Source organism: Bos indicus, chromosome 12, assembly GCF_029378745.1.
Source record: "Bos indicus isolate NIAB-ARS_2022 breed Sahiwal x Tharparkar chromosome 12, NIAB-ARS_B.indTharparkar_mat_pri_1.0, whole genome shotgun sequence".
In the NCBI taxonomy this organism is placed as follows: domain Eukaryota; kingdom Metazoa; phylum Chordata; class Mammalia; order Artiodactyla; family Bovidae; genus Bos; species Bos indicus.
Window position 1 is genome coordinate 16751170 of NC_091771.1, and position 18413 is coordinate 16769582.

The 18413-nt window shown below is 42.9% G+C and overlaps 1 protein-coding gene across 2 annotated transcripts in view; it reads right to left on the minus strand.

Annotated features, from left to right (window-relative positions):
• HTR2A (5-hydroxytryptamine receptor 2A) overlaps positions 1 to 18413 on the minus strand; it is a 66858-nt gene that overhangs the window by 48049 nt on the left and 396 nt on the right. The window contains exons 1-3 of one of the 2 annotated variants that reach the window (XM_070800081.1): positions 17352 to 17488; positions 16041 to 16161; positions 13615 to 13815 (exon numbers count right to left, since the gene is read on the minus strand). In XM_070800081.1, coding sequence (XP_070656182.1) covers positions 13615 to 13738 — 124 coding nt within the window. In that variant the 5' untranslated portion in view covers positions 13739 to 13815; positions 16041 to 16161; positions 17352 to 17488. Of the gene's footprint in view, positions 1 to 13614; positions 13816 to 16040; positions 16162 to 17351; positions 18094 to 18413 lie in introns of those variants that run through there. The other variant, XM_019971259.2, reaches the window with a different exon arrangement.

Genomic DNA, 18413 nt, shown 5'->3' on the forward strand with positions numbered 1-18413 from the left:
GTACAAGCAACAGATCAGAGAGGGAGGGGAAGATTCTGAAGAAAGAGACAGTTTTGAAGAGATGTCATTACAGAGTTAAATGCAAGAAAGGATTGTAGATAAAGAATGGTCTATCTATATATAAATAAAGCTTGGATCAAGATATTATCCAAGCGCACATGTCCATGTGTCTATATTCCCTCCTAAAATTCCATTTACTGATTAAAAAAAGATAAAGCACATTGATCAGAATAAACTACGCTGCTGCTGCTGCTAAGTCGCTTCAGTCGTGTCCGACTCTGTGCGACCCCATAGACAGCAGCCCATCAGGCTCCCCCGTCCCTGGGATTCTGCAGGCAAGAACACTGGAGTGGGTTGCCATTTCCTTCTCCAATGCATGAAAGTGAAAAGGGAAAGTGAAGTCGCTCAGTTGTGTCGGACTCTTAATGACCCCATGGACTGCAGCCTACTAGGCTCCTCCGTCCATGGGACCCACGAAAATATCATCTTATTAGTATTTCACAAATGATGGAGGCATCTCTGGAAGACAGACAGCAGATGGGGCTAGGTTTAGAGAGAGAAGCTGAAGAAAGGGCCGAAACAAAGAAATTGCAGCAGAGGTCAATAGGATCTGGAGCGTACAGCTGGAAATGCAAGCAGAGTCAAAGGATATACCAGTGGGAGGGGGCTTGGGGAGTTCTGCCTGGTGGTACTCCCTCCTCTCCTGTTTATGCTCTGCACTGAGCAATCACAGTGAGGTTCAAGGTCAGCACAGTGCCTGTGGGTGCTGGTCTGGAGAGGCAGGAGGGGTGAAGGACAACTTCATTCTATAGTCAGAGCTGTTTGACTTTCTCACATTGAGGATGCATTCATGTGTTACTTGAGTATGTTATTAAAATAGAAACAGATTTTCGGATTGGATTGTGAATTAGGTAACCTTGAAGAACAGTACAAAGGAGAGAGGTCTAAGCCGGATGGTGCGTGGGGGTGTGAACGAGAGGTGACAAAGTGGAGCAGGTGAGCAGAACCTTTAGAGGAAATTGATTCAGAGAGAGGGAGATGGGGAGAAGTCAGAGGTTCTGGTGGGAGGGATAGGATGCAGAGACAGAGTGTGGAAGAACTTGGCTATTCTGGGGACGCCCATTTGGAAACTGAAAACTGAAAGTGGAATTAGAAAGTGGGAGTAGAAAAGGAATTGCGCTTGATGGCCCCTTCTTAGGTTGAAAGGGAATAAGATTGTCTGCTCAGAGCATGGTACCCAGGGTTTATAAGACTTTAATAGGAAAAAGATTTGAATACATCCACTAAAGATAAACCAAAGGACTGAAAACAATAAGAGTCCAGGCAGGCGTGGAGGCCACGGGTGGGTGGTGCCTGATTCACAGAGTGTAATTTTCTCCAGCAACAGTAAGGGTTGGGTGTCCAGGGCTGGGGTTTTGTCAGGCCACTGGAGGAAGAAGTACCAGGGCACCACGGGTAAGAGTGATAACAAATTGATCAGATGATCTGTTACCCTTTCTGACTTAGTGAAGATTTCCTACCTGCTGGCCCAAAAGGAAATGATAGATGTGGAGGAAGCAGATGCTTCCATAGCTTGCAAGTTCCTGATGCAGCCCAAGGGCAGGAGGGGGCAATCTATGGATACTAGTTCTCTGCTGTAAGTGCCCAGAAGCTATAAATGTCCCAGTCCTGTGCCCCCTCCTGTAACTCTTCCACCTTAGAAGAATGATGAGCAAAAAGCCAAGAAATTCAGTCTACAATGAAGGTCCAGTCCATAAAGGATAAAAGTGTTTCTTTTTCATTGGATCATTTCTGAATTTTCCCCACCAGTTTCCAGTGGCCGTGGAGAAGGCATGCTACCGAATACTGTTTTATTCAGTACATAGTCCCATGGCTACAGCTAGAATCTGCCATGCATACAGAAGTCGGTTGTCACTCTGGCAGGCTCTAAACAACTCAGGCCATTAAACCTCCTCTTATCTATGGAGGGCAGTGTGCTAAAGGACAACCAAGGACATGTCTTCTAAGAGCCCAGTCTTTTTGTGATGTGACATTCTAACAAATTGATCGCGTGATCTGCTATTGTTCCTGACTTAGTGAAGATTCCTACCTGCTGACCCCAAAGGGAAGGATCGATTTGGAGGAAGTATATGAGAAGTACAAGATGAGGTGGTCTGCTGGGGGAGATGTCATTGAATTCTCGCACCTGTGTCTGGAAAGGGAAAAGGGTGCTTCACTCGGGGGTCAAGAGAAGGAGGTGGACAGTGTGGTGGCCCTGCAGAGGCTTTGTTTCAGGGCAGAGACAGTGTGGCAGGCTCCTTGGCAGCTCTCTGGTGCTGTAGCACCCTAAGGAAGGATGGCAGCCCCTTTGGGCTGTGGGCATCGCTGCTCCTGGACACCAACCCACTCACCTGCAGGCTGGGGCAGCTCCCAGAGCTTCCTTGTGGATCTCTGATGTGCTAATGCATTGAGGCCGGGGGTAAAAAGAGGGGAGGCGATCTTACTGCACCCAGGAGAGAAATCAGAAGACAGAGAAAACTGAGGGAAAGGCGAATTAGACGAATTATTCAGCACTTTCCTTTTGTATTGGGTTGGCCAAAAAATTCATTTGGGTTAACATCGCATGGAAAATCTTGAATGAACTTCTTGGCCAGCCTAGTGTCTTGGTAGATGCTCACCTACAATGTGATCTCTACTCAGTGGGAGAGAGAGCAGGTAATCCAAGTCCTTCCTGTCCTGTTGTGTGGTGAGTCTCTGAAACCCAGTTCCTAGGCTGATTCCTGGCAGCAAGGGGCTTGGGCATAAACCTATAAGGTCTCAGAGGAGAGAACCCCAAGTGGGCTCCCCAGGTACATCTGCTTCTGACAGCAGAGCTAGGGGTGTACCCCACTAAGAAGGCCAACAGAACACCATCTGGTTTTGAGCCTATTTTATTCTGCTGATTTATTTTGTATTTTTCCAAGCTTTTCCCCACCCCCAGAAGATATGGTATGATAGGAAAACTCAACATACATGTTTCACTATCATTCCTTTTGGACCTAAATACACATAGTTTTTAAAACCTAAGTGCTAACATTTTTGGTAGTTACCTGTATGTACGTTCATCTAATTCCAAAGGGAATTTGAGGCTGTTTATGAACATACACTAAACAAGACCAGAGGTATACAGATATGCCAGCAAAAAGGTCTAGAAAACTGATTTACAAAATTGTATGCAGCTCTAATAAAATTTTCTTTTCTGGGACTTAGACAGAAGCTGATTTCTAATAAAAACTGAGACTCAAAAAAAGCAAGTGAAAATTTTAGTCAGGAAAACTCTGAAAAAGAGCAATGAGGGAATATTAGTTTTAAGAGATAATAAAGGCCATATGTCATCTCACCAGTTAAAAGTATGCTGTAAGTGAATGAACAGACTGGTCAACAGAACATAAAGTTCAGAAATAAACCCAAATATACATATATGAGAACTGAGTATATGATAAAAGTGGCATATCAAATCAAAGGCCAAATAAGTGGTACAATAAGTCGCTAGTATAAAAAAGCAATGTAGAAATAATAAAATTAAGCCACAGGTTAAATTCTAATTGGATCAAAGGCTTAAATGTATAAAACAAAGCCATAGAAATAATGGAAGACAATATGGAGTAATTCCTCTTATAACTTTGTAGTGGGAAAAGCAATTTTAGTAACACTTCAAAATTCAGAAGCCGTAAAGGAGAAAAGAACATCTATAAATAAAATCATATGTGTAAGTATGTGAGGGGAAAAAAACCACCATAAGTAATGGCAAGTGACAACCTATTGGGAATATATAGATACATTGTGAAAACATGGACAAACAGCTAATTCTCTTATTTTGTGTTAGGAAAAGTCCAAGAACCTTACAGGAAGGAGTTCAAAGGATGCTGTAAGCTTTTAACATGAGACAAATGCTGTATTTATTCAATTAGTAAAGCAACCTCACGATGTAGGTACTGTTACTGTCATTTACTCACCAGGAGCCGAAGGTGCGGGGAGGCTGAGTAACTTGCCCAAGGCTACACGGCTTACAGGGGACACACTCAGATAGTTGGCTCCAGACTTTTTGCTCATAACCACCAAGTTCTACAGTCAAAACTACAGGCAGCCAACCACAGCAAACAATATAAATTTGCTCAAAACATAAAAAGATGCTCAAATACTATATAATCAGATAAATATAAATTAAAACTGTAGTGAGACGTAGCATTTTCATTGTCCCTCAAAGCTGCTTCATTCATCTACATTATCTAGGAAGGTAAGTTTTGGCCTGCCTGAAGGCATGAGGTTGGATCCAAGGACCTAAACATTTAGTCTAGGATCCTGTATGTGGTGTCCCGGTTTGTGAAGGCGAAGGACTGAATAAATGGACACAGCTTGTCTCTTCTATTATAAAAGTAATTGTGCATAAAATACAAGGTCATGCTTAGCCTTGATGGAGGAAAAAAAATCTTATTTACACTCATGATACTTCAAAATTACTCATGAGCTGCAAATACAATTCTAAAATGAAATAAGTTCAAGAAAAAAAATTAAGTTGGTGTCTTTACTTGCTTGTCAGGATATGACAATGTGAAAATAGTCATTTTCACATTTTCTATCTGATATATACTTTTACCTGCTAAAGACAGTCAGGGAATAAACAGCATCTATTTTCTTTTCTCATACAGCATTAGCAAGGCAATCATCATGAGGAAGAGGTCTGCTCATTTTATATATTGTAGTTGAAGTCACGGTTCCCTCTGATCAAGGGAATTGGGTTTATAAAGGCAAAATGAAATTCAGAGAAGCTCAGGATCATTCTTAATCTAATGCTTCAATCTTGACTGTCATCACTTCTTTACTCAGAGAAACTCACACATAGAAAATGGAATCAATTTGTAATTATGTTCATTGTTCCTCAGAGTTAGATAGAGGTCTTGGCAAAAGTAAACTGACCAAGCTGGTCACTGTAAGGAGCTGGGGAGAAGCAGCCAATCTCAGAGATACTTAGAGCAAGAAAACCTGAGTCATCTCTGATGTGGTTACCAAGCTTGCCATCTGTTAGATCCTTGCAAACTTTGAGTGTCAGCATAGGAAATGGCAACCCATTCCAATATTCTTGCCTGGGAAAGGAAGAGAGGAAAGGGATGGCAACCTACTCCGGTGTTTTTGCCTAGGAAATCCCATGGACAGAGGAGCCTGGCAGGCTACAGTCCATGGGGTTGCAAAGAGTTGGACGCGACTTAGCAACTAAACACCACCACCACCTCTCACAGAGCCCTCTCTCCTATGACACAGGTGTAACTGTTTCATATGTGGACATATAGATCAGTGGTCCCCAACTCTTTTGGCACCAGGGATCAGTTTTGTGAAAGGCAGTTTTTCCGTGGACTTGGGGAGGGATGGTTTGGGGATGATTCAAGCACATCACATTACTGTGCATTGTATTTCTATTATTATTACATCGGCTCCACCTCAGAACATCAGGCATTAGATCCTGGAGGTTGGGGACCCCTGATCTAAAACACTTTATCGTCATCATATTTGTGTGAAAAATTGTACAGAACTATGTGAGGGAAAATAAAATAATCCTGCCATTCTTCCTAATTTTACCTTCTTGGCAAGTGTGAAGTCCTTTAATAGTTCCTCAGCGCTATTAATGATATGTAAACATCTCCATGTACTGTTACTATTACCGTACCAGAATGGGTCCAGACCATGCATGCCACCTGCTTTCTGCACTTAACTTCACAGACATTCCTCCAGTTGAATCTCCAATAACCCCAACTCAAGATTTTTAAGAGCTGCAGAATATTCCATAATTTAAAATAATATGTTCATGTAAAGTTTAAAAATAAAATAAAATTGGAAGAATAAAAAAAAAAAAAAAAAAAAAAGAAGCAAAAAAAAAAAAAAAAAATAATATGTTCAACAATGACCTAGCTTTTCTGCTATTCCCTCAAATTGTCTTAGATTCTTACATGTACTTTTGTTTTCCTGTTGAACAGATCCTCTCAAGTGAGGCTGGTGGCCAAATTTTAATAACTTTTGCTAGATGGTTCACGAACAAACAACTCATATTCACACAAACTGAATATGGGTACACAGGGCACCATAGCCAAAACTGCAGTGGGTGTTTTCACTCAATTTTGCCAATCAAATGGGTAAAAAGTGATATTGCATTATTGTTGTAAACTATATTTCCATAACTGTTAAAAAGGCTGAGTGTTTTTCATGAGGTTTGTCCATTTTAACTTAGGTTTCTGTGAATTGCCTGTTCGTATTGTTAATTTTTTCCCTGTTCAATTGCTTGCCTTTTCATTTTTTATCAAAATGTGGGTGCTCTTTGGTCTGTTATCCAGACATTGAAAGTTTGCTTTTGACTTCGTTGATACTGATTTTAGCCATATAAAATGTACTATTTCTCATGTATTAAGCTATGTCTATATTGATCTTTATGGTTTCTGCATTTTTTGACTTGCTTAGAAAGGGTCTATTGTGCCATTAGCTTCATGTCAATGTATGGCAAAACCACCACAATATTGTAAAGTAATTAGCCTCCAATTAAAATAAATAAATAAAATAACGGAAAAATCTATGATTGGGACTCAGGGTGTATGAGGAAATAAAACAATTTAGTGGGGTTACTATGAATTTTACATATATTAATAGTAATAGAAATGTCGGTATAATGATTGTTTGGGATAAGATTACAGGTGGTATTAGTGGTAAAGAATCTGCCTGCCAATGCAGGAGACAGATGCAAGAAATGCAGGTTCGATTCCTGGGTCGGGAAGATCCCCTGGAAGAGGAAATGGCAACCCACTCCAGCATGCTTGCCTGGAAAATTCCACAGGCAGAGTAGCCTGGTGGGCTACTGTCCATGGGGCTGCAAAGAGTTGGACACGACTCAGCTTTTATAATCAAAAAAGGAATGGAAAAGCCAAGAAGAAATTCAAACTAACTGGGACGGGGTGAAAGAAGCAAAACATTTTGCAAGTCAGCAACCATATGAAATGAGGAAGAAAATTCTTACAAAGAAAGGTACATGATGAATGTAAAATGGGAGGAATAAAACCAATTATGTCAGTTGTCACAGTAAGTGTAGGCAGACTGAATTTCATTATCAAAAGGCAGAGTATCAGATTTTTTTTTAAAAGTCCACCTGTAAGTTATCTGTGAAAATAAGTATATTAAACAAAAGAACAAAGATATTAAAAATGAAGGGCTGAGAAAAGATACATTGGAAAGACTCAAACAAGGAGAAGGAGGTACGGTATGCTAGTGTCAAATAAAGCAAAATTCAAGGCCTCAATCCTTGTCTTGGGAGGGGTTGGGAGGTCAAAAATTGGGAGTTAGGGCTGTCAAAGTAGTCAGGGTTTCAGGGGTTATGATCTGGAGCGAAAGGAAGAGGAAAACAGGAATGTAATGGTATGCGCCTCCTTTCCCTTTAAGGCATTTACCAACTTGTTAGAAGGACAGATTGGGAGGAAAAGACATATACACACTACTCGATATAAAACCGACAACCAATAAGGACCTATTGCTACAGCACCGGGAACTCTCTTCATACTCTGCAATGGTCTATATGGGAAAACAATCTCAAAGAGTGGATATACACATAACCATTTCACTTGGCTGCACCGCAGAAACTAACGCAGTATTGTAAATCAATTATGCTCCAGTGAACAACAGAAGGGTTAGCAGCAGCCTTACGGTGCGACGGAGACAAAAACTAGAGTTGAGAGCTCTTAAAAATGGAGACGGAAGTCATGTTCACCTGAGGTCGAGAAGGAATATATCCTAGGTATACGGGTAAAATGAAAATAGACCAGTGCTCACAAAAACTCATCCTAAACCTGGCTGGATTTAGGAGACCTAACCGCTAAAGTTAATGGACCCCTCTCTGAAGAATGACAACATCAACACAGTATGCACGTATTTTTTTTCCAGTGTCTATATTTAATAACATTACCAGGCTTAGCAGCTGACAGAACCTAACAGAAAAAGACTCTAGAAAATAGAAATTCCCAGGTGACTCACATACCCAGATACCTGTGATTAATATTTAAGAAAACAGATGAAAACAGTTATTCCAGAGTACTTGCGTGTGTGTGTGTGTGTGCGCGTGCACGCGCGCTGTCGTGTCCGACTCTTTGCGACCCCATGGACTATAGCCCTCCAGGCTCCACTGTCCATAGGATTCTCCAGGCAAGAATACTGGAGTGGGTTGCCATTTCCTGCTCCAGGGGATCTTCCTGACCCAGGGATTGAACCCACATCTCTCGAGTCCGCTGCATTGGCAGGCAGGTGTTTTGTGTTTTTTTTTTAACCACTAGCGCCACCTACAAACTAGAATCTACAAAAAAGAATCGAGTGGGAATTCTAAAAACTAAACATGCTTGTAGCAAATTAAGAATACAAACATGGGCTTAACAGCCAATTAGAAATAGCTGGTGAGGGGATTAACAACCCAGGAGAAGAAAAGTCAGTAAAATGATCCACACTAAAGTATGAACTGAAAAGTGAAAAATGTAGAAAAGCATTTAAGAGTCATGTGTGCATGCTCAATTGTGTCCAACTCTTTGCGGCCCCATGGACTGTAGCCCGCCAGGCTCTTCTGCCCAGGGAATTTTCCAGGTAAGAATACTGGAGTGGGTTGCCATTTCCTCCTCTAGGGGGATCTTCCCAACTCAGAGATCTAACCCATGTGTCTTGCGTCTCCTGTGTTGCAGGACTCTTTACTGCACTGAGCCACCTGGAAAGCCCCTTAAGAGTCATAAACATGAATAAAAGTTCTATCATATGAGAAATTGGAATCTAAGAAGTAAGTGGAGGACGGGAGAGAGAATGGAGCAGAAGCAATATCTGAAAAGATAACGACCAAGATTTCTCCCAAACTGACAAAAGGCATTGAGCTACAAATTTAAGAATCCATACAAACACCACACAGGCTAAGGGCTTCCGTGGTGGCTCAGAGGCTAAAGCGTCTGCCTGGAATGCGGGAGACCCGGGTTCGATCCCTGGGTCAGGAAGATCCCCTGGAGAAGGAAATGGCAACCCACTCCAGTACTCTTGCCTGGAGAATCCCATGGAGTGGGGAGCCTGGTAGGCTACAGTCCATGGGGTTGCAAAGAGTCGGACACGACTGAGCGACTTCACTCACTCACTCAGGACAAGAGCAAAACTAACCCACACTGAGGTATATCATAGTAAAAGTGTTAAAATACAAAGGTAAAAAAATCCTATAGCTGCAAAGGGTGGTAAGAGGCGGTATATTATAAACAAGTCTGACAGCAAAGTTCTTACTAAGAAACAATATAAACTAGAACTTTAGAACATCATCCACAACTTGCTGAAAAAATATAACTCCCAAATTTGAACTCTATAATGAAAAAAAAATATGCTTAAAATGAAGGTGAAATAAAAATGTTTGTTATAAAAACAATAAAGCTGAAATAAACCTATGTGATATTCTGAAAGAAATTCTTCAGGAATTAGGACTATAAACCCAGGCAGAATCACAGAAGTGACAGAAGCAATAAGTAGCAACAGAAAGGGTCAATATGTGAAAAACAAATACTAGGCGAACAGAACATTTACGATGACTTACAGGTTTTAAAAAGATAAATAGAAAGTAGCAAAAACAATACAAAGGATGGGGTGAACTGACTTAAATATGCTAAGGTCTTTGAATCATTTAGGAAGTGATAAAGTAGTTGTATTAGCCTCTTTTAGGGGAAAAATGAATGTTATAATCACTAAAAGGATTTAGAAGATTGAGATAACTAACAGTTCTAGAAACGGGTATAATGAATTGACAATTCTTGATTAGTGCAAAAGAAGGCAAAAATGGAAAGCATCTGGAACATAGGAAAAATGGGAAATAAAATCAAGGTGGTCAATTTAAATCCAAATATATGTGGGTTACATTAAATACAAATAAAACAGTCCAATTAAAAGACAGACTGAATAAAAGAAAAACTTCATATGCTTCTTACAAGCAATGTACTTAATATTTATATATGAAGTCAAAAAGGAGTTTGGCAGTAACAGGATGGAATAGAATATATCTAGAAAATAAGACCCTAGAATACAACCTGGCATAGTTATACTAATTTCAGAAGAAGCAGACTTTAAAGCAAGAAGCATTGCATTTAATGATAATGAATCAATACAAAAGACAAACTTTGCACTCAGCTAATAACCCAAAACAAAGTAGAAAATGTAGATTAAAATGTTTAAAGAGGTTTGTGATATAGTTAAAGATACCATTTTAAAAGCCACCAGGATGAGAAAGATTTAGAATTAAATTCTATATAACCTTTAAAGCACATTCCTACTTAAATATTTCAGGATCTTAAGGAAAAAAAAGAAATCTCCCAAATTTAATAAAGCCACCAAAAGAAACCTTACAAGAATAACAAACCAGCTTCATTTATGAATATATTCCAGGCAAGAAAGAAAAGTTTGATATTCAAATCTGAAAGAAAACTAAATACATCAATAAATTGAAGGGGAAAAACTGAAATCTGTAGATGCTGAAAAGGCTTTAATAGGTAGAAGAAAGCACGTTAGACCACGCACAAAATTTCCAGCCTAAGGATTTAAATGTGCAACAACAAAAATCAGTGGAAATGAAAACATTAAAAAAATAATTCAGGAGAATATTTATGCTACATTAAAATTCCATGCACAGAGGAGCCCGGTGGGCTACAGTCCATGGGGTCACAGAGAGTCAGACAATTGAGTATGTGCACATCTTCACTAGAACTGACTTTTTTTAAAACCTTTACCGACTCCTCAGCCATATCTCACAGATTTCTGGTACAGAGCCTAGGTAACCTCAGGGTTTCTTGTATTTTCTTATCTCCCTTCTCTGACCACATGGTCAGGGACCACAAAACACGCATCCAAGGACATAGGAGCTATGCAATAAAAGTTTGGCCAAATGGATGAGTGATGGCTCCTGACTGTCTCCTTCACAACTCATTCCAGCCTGCCTGACTCCTGGGGTGATGGCTGGAAGGAGCAGGAAGCAGATTGTGCTTTGGGCAGTAGTAAGAGTGTTGGCTTTCAAATAGAATTGCCCTGGGGGGACTCCTGGTTATGAGCTATGTCATCCTGTGCAACGTCTTTCTCTGCAATTTATCCCCTGTAAGGTGCTTTGAGCACTACCGTGTCTCTGGTCGCTGTGCAGAAATAGCCCTTATACTACTAGGGCTTCCCAGGCGGCACATGGTAAAGAATCCACCTGCCAGTGCAGGAGATGCAAGAGACACAGGTTTAATTCTTGGTCAAGGAAGATCCCCTGGAGTAGGAAATGGCAACCTGCACCAGTATTCTTGCCTGGGAAATGCCACAGGCAGAGGAGCCTGGTGGGCCATAAGCCCATAGGGTCTCAAAGAGTTGGACACGATTGAGTGACTGAGTACACACACACACACACACCAACACCCACACCCACACACACCAGTGAAATCAGTAGCTCCCCAGGGCTTTTACATGCAGCTGAGATTGAGCACCACCAATCCTTCATTCTCTTGATCCCACTAGGATGAGTTCAAGACTGCACAGGCCCAGAAACTGCAAGCATATTTTGGGAGCAACATCTGTTTACTCAGGAAAGAATTTACCAAGTTCAGCAGTGACAGCAGGGTTTGGTGTCGGAAGCTTAGAGTCCTAGCCCTGGCACTAGTTGGAGAGGCGACCCAGGAAGCCACACACTTTCCTCCGCCCTGTTTCCTCAGTCCTTCAGATAAATAAAAAATAAGATCTTCCACTCTGTCTGCTTCAGACTGTATTGTGAAGCTTAAAATGGAGAATAGCTAGGACTTCTAAAAATGCTGAAATCACACCAATGCAGTTTGTTAATGTTCCCATCATGTTTGCTGCCCAGTTGTGTCCGACTTGTTGTGACTCCATGGACTGTAGCCTGCCGGGCTCCTCTGTCCATGGGATTTCCCAGGCAAGAATACTGGAATCAGTTGCCAGGCCCTCCTCCAGGGGATCTGCCCAACCCAGGGATCGAACCCGGGTCTCCTGAGTCTCCACTTCAGGCAGATTCTTTACTGTCTGAGCCACCAGGGGTGATCCCTTAAGTCAATTAAATAAGTTCCCATCATAATCGAGCACAATCTTTGCTATTCACTAGCTTTGGCCATTTTACTTTTTGAACCCATTTCCTCATCCATAAAACGGAGTTACCTCCTCTGCAGATGATGTATTTAACAGCAAGGCAAACCATAGGCCCTGAAAACCACAAAGCTATTCTATTATTGTGCTTGCTATCCCTGTGGTAAAGAATCCACCTGCCAGTGTAGGAGACACAGGAGACTCAGATTTGATCTCTGGATTGGGACGATCGCCTGGAGAAGGAAAAGACAAGCACTCCAGTATTCTTGCCCAGGAAATGTCTTGAGCCTGGCGGGCTATAGTCACGGGACTGCAAAGAGTTGGACATGACTGAGTGACTCAACAATAATTCATTTGCATTTTTCATCATTACAAAACTGTGAGTAGACTCCCACGAGTCCTTGATGGCAAGCCTGCCAACAAATCCATAGTTTCTCATGTGAGCAGACACTGGCAGCTAAGTGGTCCTGGTGGGACTGTGGTTTCCACTTGGCAACTTTAAAACTTAAAAAAAAGACTCCCAGGGAGTCTTTGGTTACGAACCATGCCGGCTGAGGTGATGGGTGCAATTCACTTAGCTGCCTGGGAGCTCTCTCTGGCTTCCACTACCTGGGCTTTTCTGACTATTAGGTGTCTGACAGAAAATCAATACTGGCAACAGGTGAAGGTGTGTAATCAGCCTAAGTGAAGTGGGTTGAAATCCTCTGGCATGTTGTATCATAACAGGATGAGGAAGCTTACGGAGGTGCTGGGTTCTCTTTGACTAAGTCCTGCCACCGTCTGTCATCCTTACCTCCCCCTCTGAGTTATGGTGCCTGGCACCTTTCTCTACCCACAGAAACTGCATTCTCCAGTATTGGGCTCTGTTTTCTTACATTGACCACAAATCCAGTGATTATAAATATTGAGGTCTCTGGGAAACTCAAGATTTAGAAATTCAGGCACTTGAATTTTGTGCATTTGAAAGCACAAGATAGGAAAAGTTTTTGAAGATGGCTATAGCACCATTGCTTCCCTGGTGACTCAGTGGTAAAGAATCCACCTGTGATGCAAGAGACGTAGGTTTAATACCTGGGTTGGGAAGATCTCCATGGAAAAGAAAACAGCAAATCACTCCATTATCCTTGCCTGGGAAATCACATGGACAGAAGATCCTGGCAGGCAACAGTCCATGGGGTTGCAAAAGAGTTGGATAGGACTTAGTGCTGAACACATGCATAGCACAGTTATTCTGATTTGAGTCTATTGGTGTGCATGTATATTCTTACTTGTGCAAAACAATACAAATTTATGTTGTCAGCCTGTGACATTAACAGATTTTTCTTTCCTAAAGCAAAGCTGAGATTTACTATGCTATAAACATTATCTTGTAGCAAATAGAATGATTGAGGATGTCAGGGTTCAGCGCAAAAACCAACAAACAAAAAACCACAACAGAAGTCTACTTAGAAGGCATGAACTGTCATTTGAAGTGAGAGTTTGAAATACTGTTCCACTTACCCACTGATATCGTCCAAACAGCAATTATTTTCAGAAACGCCTTAGTTCTGGAGTTGAACCGGCTGTGATGGATGGGGTTCTGAATGGCAACATAGCGGTCCAGGGAGATAGCACACAGATGCATGATGGAGGCCGTGGAGAAGAGCACATCCAGGTAAATCCAAACAGCGCAGAGCTTGCTGGGCAGAGGCCACCGGTACCCTGGGATGCAGAAGGTTAGCATTAGTGAATGACCTGGAGCTTCTCTGGCGTATGAAATTTACCCTGCTTGGATAGTTTTCATCCTGGGAAAAGGCACAGTTAACAGCAAAGGGCAACACAAGATACTTTCAGTACTTCAGAGGAGCCTGATGTCAACTGTACTGAAGTAGAGTAAGACTGCTCTGGTTGAATGCAAGATTTGAAAACTTATAGCTAGAATCATGCTGGTGTGTTGTGAACTCAGGCTGTTGTCTCTTCAGGGTTTCTCTTGTTTCGTCTCCTCTGCCTAACAATACCTACTTTTCTTTTTGTTTTTAATGACTTAGGTTGGGAGTTATGATGTACTTTGGGTTCCTCTATCAAATGGAGAATTCCATGGACAGGGGAGCCTGGTCAAAGAATCCTATAGCTACTTATTTATTGACTTACTTTTTTTCAGACTGTAGGTTTTCTGAGGTTAGGCCACCTCTTAGCCATTATTACAATTGCTCAGTCTTGCACAGTGATGGCATTTAGCAGTCTGCCAAAAATGCTATTGGTGTGAATGAAGAAATGTTTAAAAATCCAGACTGGGCATGTGTGCATGCTAAGTTTCTTCAGTCGTGTCTGGCTCTGGGCGACCCCATGGACTATAGCCCACCAGGCCCCTCTCTCCCTGGGATTCTCCAGGTAAGAATACTGGAATGGATTGCCATGCCCTTCTCCACAGACTGGGTATATGCCTTCATGAAAATGAAGCTTCCCTAATAATGCTTTGGGGATTAAACTCAAACTGCAGGGACGTGAGGTGGGGCAGGAGGGATGAAGATAATGATGAAGAAAAGGATGGTATTCTTCTGAGAACTGTTTCAGGGAAATGATGCTTAAACTTGAAGGCGCCTCAGACTCTCTGAGGTGGTTTCTTAAAATGAGCCACTGGAGCCCACCTCCAGGTGTTCTGATTCTATGCATGTGCAGTGGAGCAGGAAGAATTGCATTTCTAGCAATTTCCCAGCTGGTACCGATGCTACCCGTCCAGGAGCCACACTTGGGCAACCACTACCTAGGGCAGTGGTTCTCACCCGGGGGTGCACATTAGAATCAGTTGGACAGCTTTTCTGGGGGTCCTGATATCCAGGACTCCGGGAGTTGGTGATGGACAGGGAGGCCTGGCATGCTGCGATTCATGGGGTCGCAAAGAGTCGGACACAACTGAGCGACTGATCTGATCTGATCTGATATCTAGGAGGGTGGGTGGAAGTTGGATCTCAACATTAAATTGACTTAAAGCTACCCAAAGGATCCACTGTGAGATGCAGGGCAGGAAGTCACCTGCTATATTAAGAAGATAGGATATGTCTGAGGGACACACAGTCTCCTGTATCTGTTTTAGAGGGAGATCAAATGGCTATAGGAACCTTCATTAGTTTTGATGACAATCTAAGCCGTGGTATTAGATCTGGACACATGTTAAGAAGGAAAATTATGAAGACCATCTTTCCCCATGCTCTGGACCCACAAAGCTGAACAAACTCTCTATCCACAAACTATTTCTACCAAGATGCCACCACTGATGTTTAGAAAAGTTAAAGTGCAGGAGACAAGTCTGACGTGGAGCCTTTCATGCTACATGCAGAGAGCTTGAGCTCCAAGGAGAGCCCAGTGCCTGGGAGGAAGCCACCCTCTGCCTGGTCGGAACTGATGCTGACCGTGGGAGGAGTTTTCTCTGCAAGGAGGCAGCGGGGGACCGTAGTCTGGGTTTCCGTGGTGGGGATACTGCTACTGCTAAGTCACTTCAGTCGTGTCCGACTCTGTGTGACCCCATAGATGGCAGCGCACCAGGCTCCCCCGTCCCTGAGATTCTCCAGGCAAGAATACTGGAGTGGGTTGCCATTTCCTTCTCCAATGCATGAAAGTGAAAAGTAAAGTCGCTCAGTCGTGTCCGACTCTCAGCGACCCCATGGACTGCAGCCCACCAGGCTCCTCCGTCCATGGGATTTTCCAGGCAAGAGTACTGGAGTGGGTTGCCATTGCTTTCTCTAGTGGTGGGGATAAGGAGGGGGCATTTCTGTGGAGTCTGGGGACCAGCCAAAGGAGAGGCACGTCTCTCGATGGGAATCAACTGCGCACAGAGCCGTGGCCACCAGGGGGCGCCGTTGCACCCCGAGCCGGCGGCGCCCGGCTGGACTCGACTTGCTAACCTGGCTGACTGCTGCCAGCCCTACTCGCCGCTCCGGAGTACCTACCCTTCCCCGCCTCTCACTCAGGCTTGGGTTCCCAGATGGGCCCTCTGGGAGTCATCTCCCACTCCTGGAGTTTGCCTTCCACGTGGCAGGGTTTTAGGAAGCGGGAACCTCTCCCGGATGTCTGGGAAATGACAAGCGAATTTAATCAGATCATCCTGGTGTGACATTTTGAGTCGTCAAGCGGGGGCTGGCCTTGCAAGGAGCGCTGTGGACCCTGTGCAAACCCGATGCCCACGCTCCCTTGCTCACCTCCTTCCTCCTCCATACTCCTTGGGGATGGATTGATACACATATTTTAGCTCTTAAGACATAGCCAGAAAAATCCCTTCTAACAATGCCCATAACCTGTTTCTAGCTCTGGGTGACCGGCTGGTGTGCCTGAGTCAGCACTCTCAATATTCTCCCCTCCTCTTCCACTTATAAAGGGAGGAATCTGGCTGTATTACTCATAATCTGGAAAGAATATCACATTCTGCTTCCCGCTGAAGTCGTCCCAGTGTTTGCTGACTTGCTGAGAGGTTTGACTCTTTCAAACTCCACTGAGAAGAAGCAAGATGAATCTCTTCCCCTGTTTCCCACCCTCCTCCAAACAATTCGGGAGGAGTTTATTCATATGCATTTTTAAAGAGCTGAGGGGTAGAATTCAAAGGCACACCTCCAAATTAATGCTGCTTCAGGCAGGGAACAATTAAAACTGGTGTAAGTCATTTATTCTAATGGAGACGCTGCATATTTTAACATTGAACCCACTGCACCACGAATGTTCTCTCTGTAAATATTCCAAGGGAACTGGGAAGGTTTTACCACTCCATTAGAAGTGCTGAAAGCAGTGTGACCAAGATCAAACTGGCCTGTCTTGAAGGCTGGGATATTTGGTTGGGAATATAAAGGCTTGAAAGCCAAATGGATTCAGATATGACAGATGCTCTTGCTCTAGGACTGTCTTGCTGCTGCTACTGCTACTGCTAAGTTGCTTCAGTTGTATCTGATTCTGTGCTACCCCATCCCTGGGATTCTCCAGGCAAGAATACAGGAGTAAAACATATGTGCTTTTAAGCACAATGCTTTATCTCCCTACGTAAACTGTATATGTTTCAAAGCACAAAACTCTCCAATGATCACAGTGTACAGGTTGTCTGATCTTTTAAAATGTGATCTCATTTTAAAATTTAAGTAGTGTAACATGGTAGCCCCTCCTCCATAAACAAAGCCTTACGCTTAGTTGGTCCCCTGAGCCCGGACTCATCTGCTAATGACATGCACGCGTTTTGTTACCCATGTGGGTACAGCTAGGAAGCAAATGCCACTCACCATAGAGGATGGTTAACGTGGACACGGGCATGACCAGGAAACCCAGCAGCATATCAGCTATGGCGAGTGACATCAGGAAATAGTTGGTGGCATTCTGCAGCTTTTTCTCTAGGGACACTGCCATGATGACGAGTATGTTTCCGGCAATGGTTAGTATAATCACTACCGCTGTCAACAGAGCAGACCAGTTCTTTTCCTGGAGATGAAGTAAGGAGAAGCAGGGTGGTGAGAGACAGCCCTCACAGGAAAGGTTGGTTCGATTTTCTGAGTCCACGGTCCAGTTAAATGCATTCGAAGTGTTACCTTCTCCGGAGTTAAAGTCAGTACTGTAGAGCCTTGTGTCAGCATGTAATTGCATTAAGGAGTTCGTAGTTGAGCTCAAAGAAGTGTTTTCTTCACAGAGAATATCCATTTCTAAGCCGGAACTTGTAGCAGATGAAGTGTAAGAAAAACCTTACCGGTTACAGGCTCTGGTCACCATTCAGCTTTATGTCCCCAAGCTCTGTCACAATGAGGCTGGCGTATGTGCTGGGCTCCATCAGTTGGCTTTTCTTCTTCCATTATTACAATAGTAGCTAAAGAACTGCGGTGGCTTCTTTATAGTGCTTTCCTTCACAATTTCAGAAGAATCCTCTGTCTAGCTTCTTTTCTTTTTTCTCTCCAAAGTAAGATCAAAAAAGCAGCATGAACTTTTAAGAGAGAGGTTGCTCAGTTTTGAGGAGTCAGGGAGAAAAATGTGATCCTGGCCAAAAAAAAGAGAAAAGTTTTGTTAACTACCAGGACTGTCATTTAGCTCTATCTCATTCCATTGGTTACACTGATCATACTAGTTTAGCCACAGCAGCATTAACATAGCATTCGATCCCAAACAGTGGGGCTTCAGGCAGCCTACAGTACCGGCAGGCTATTAAAAACACATCCAGGGTTAACCCCATAGTAAGTATAGTGGTACTTCGGGTTATAGTTGTCAGTCTTGGGTTGCATTGCCCCGGCTGCCTTCAGGAATTTCAGCTTGTATTCTGTGGCTTAGTTAATCAAAGAAAAGGGAAAGAAAAAAAAAAA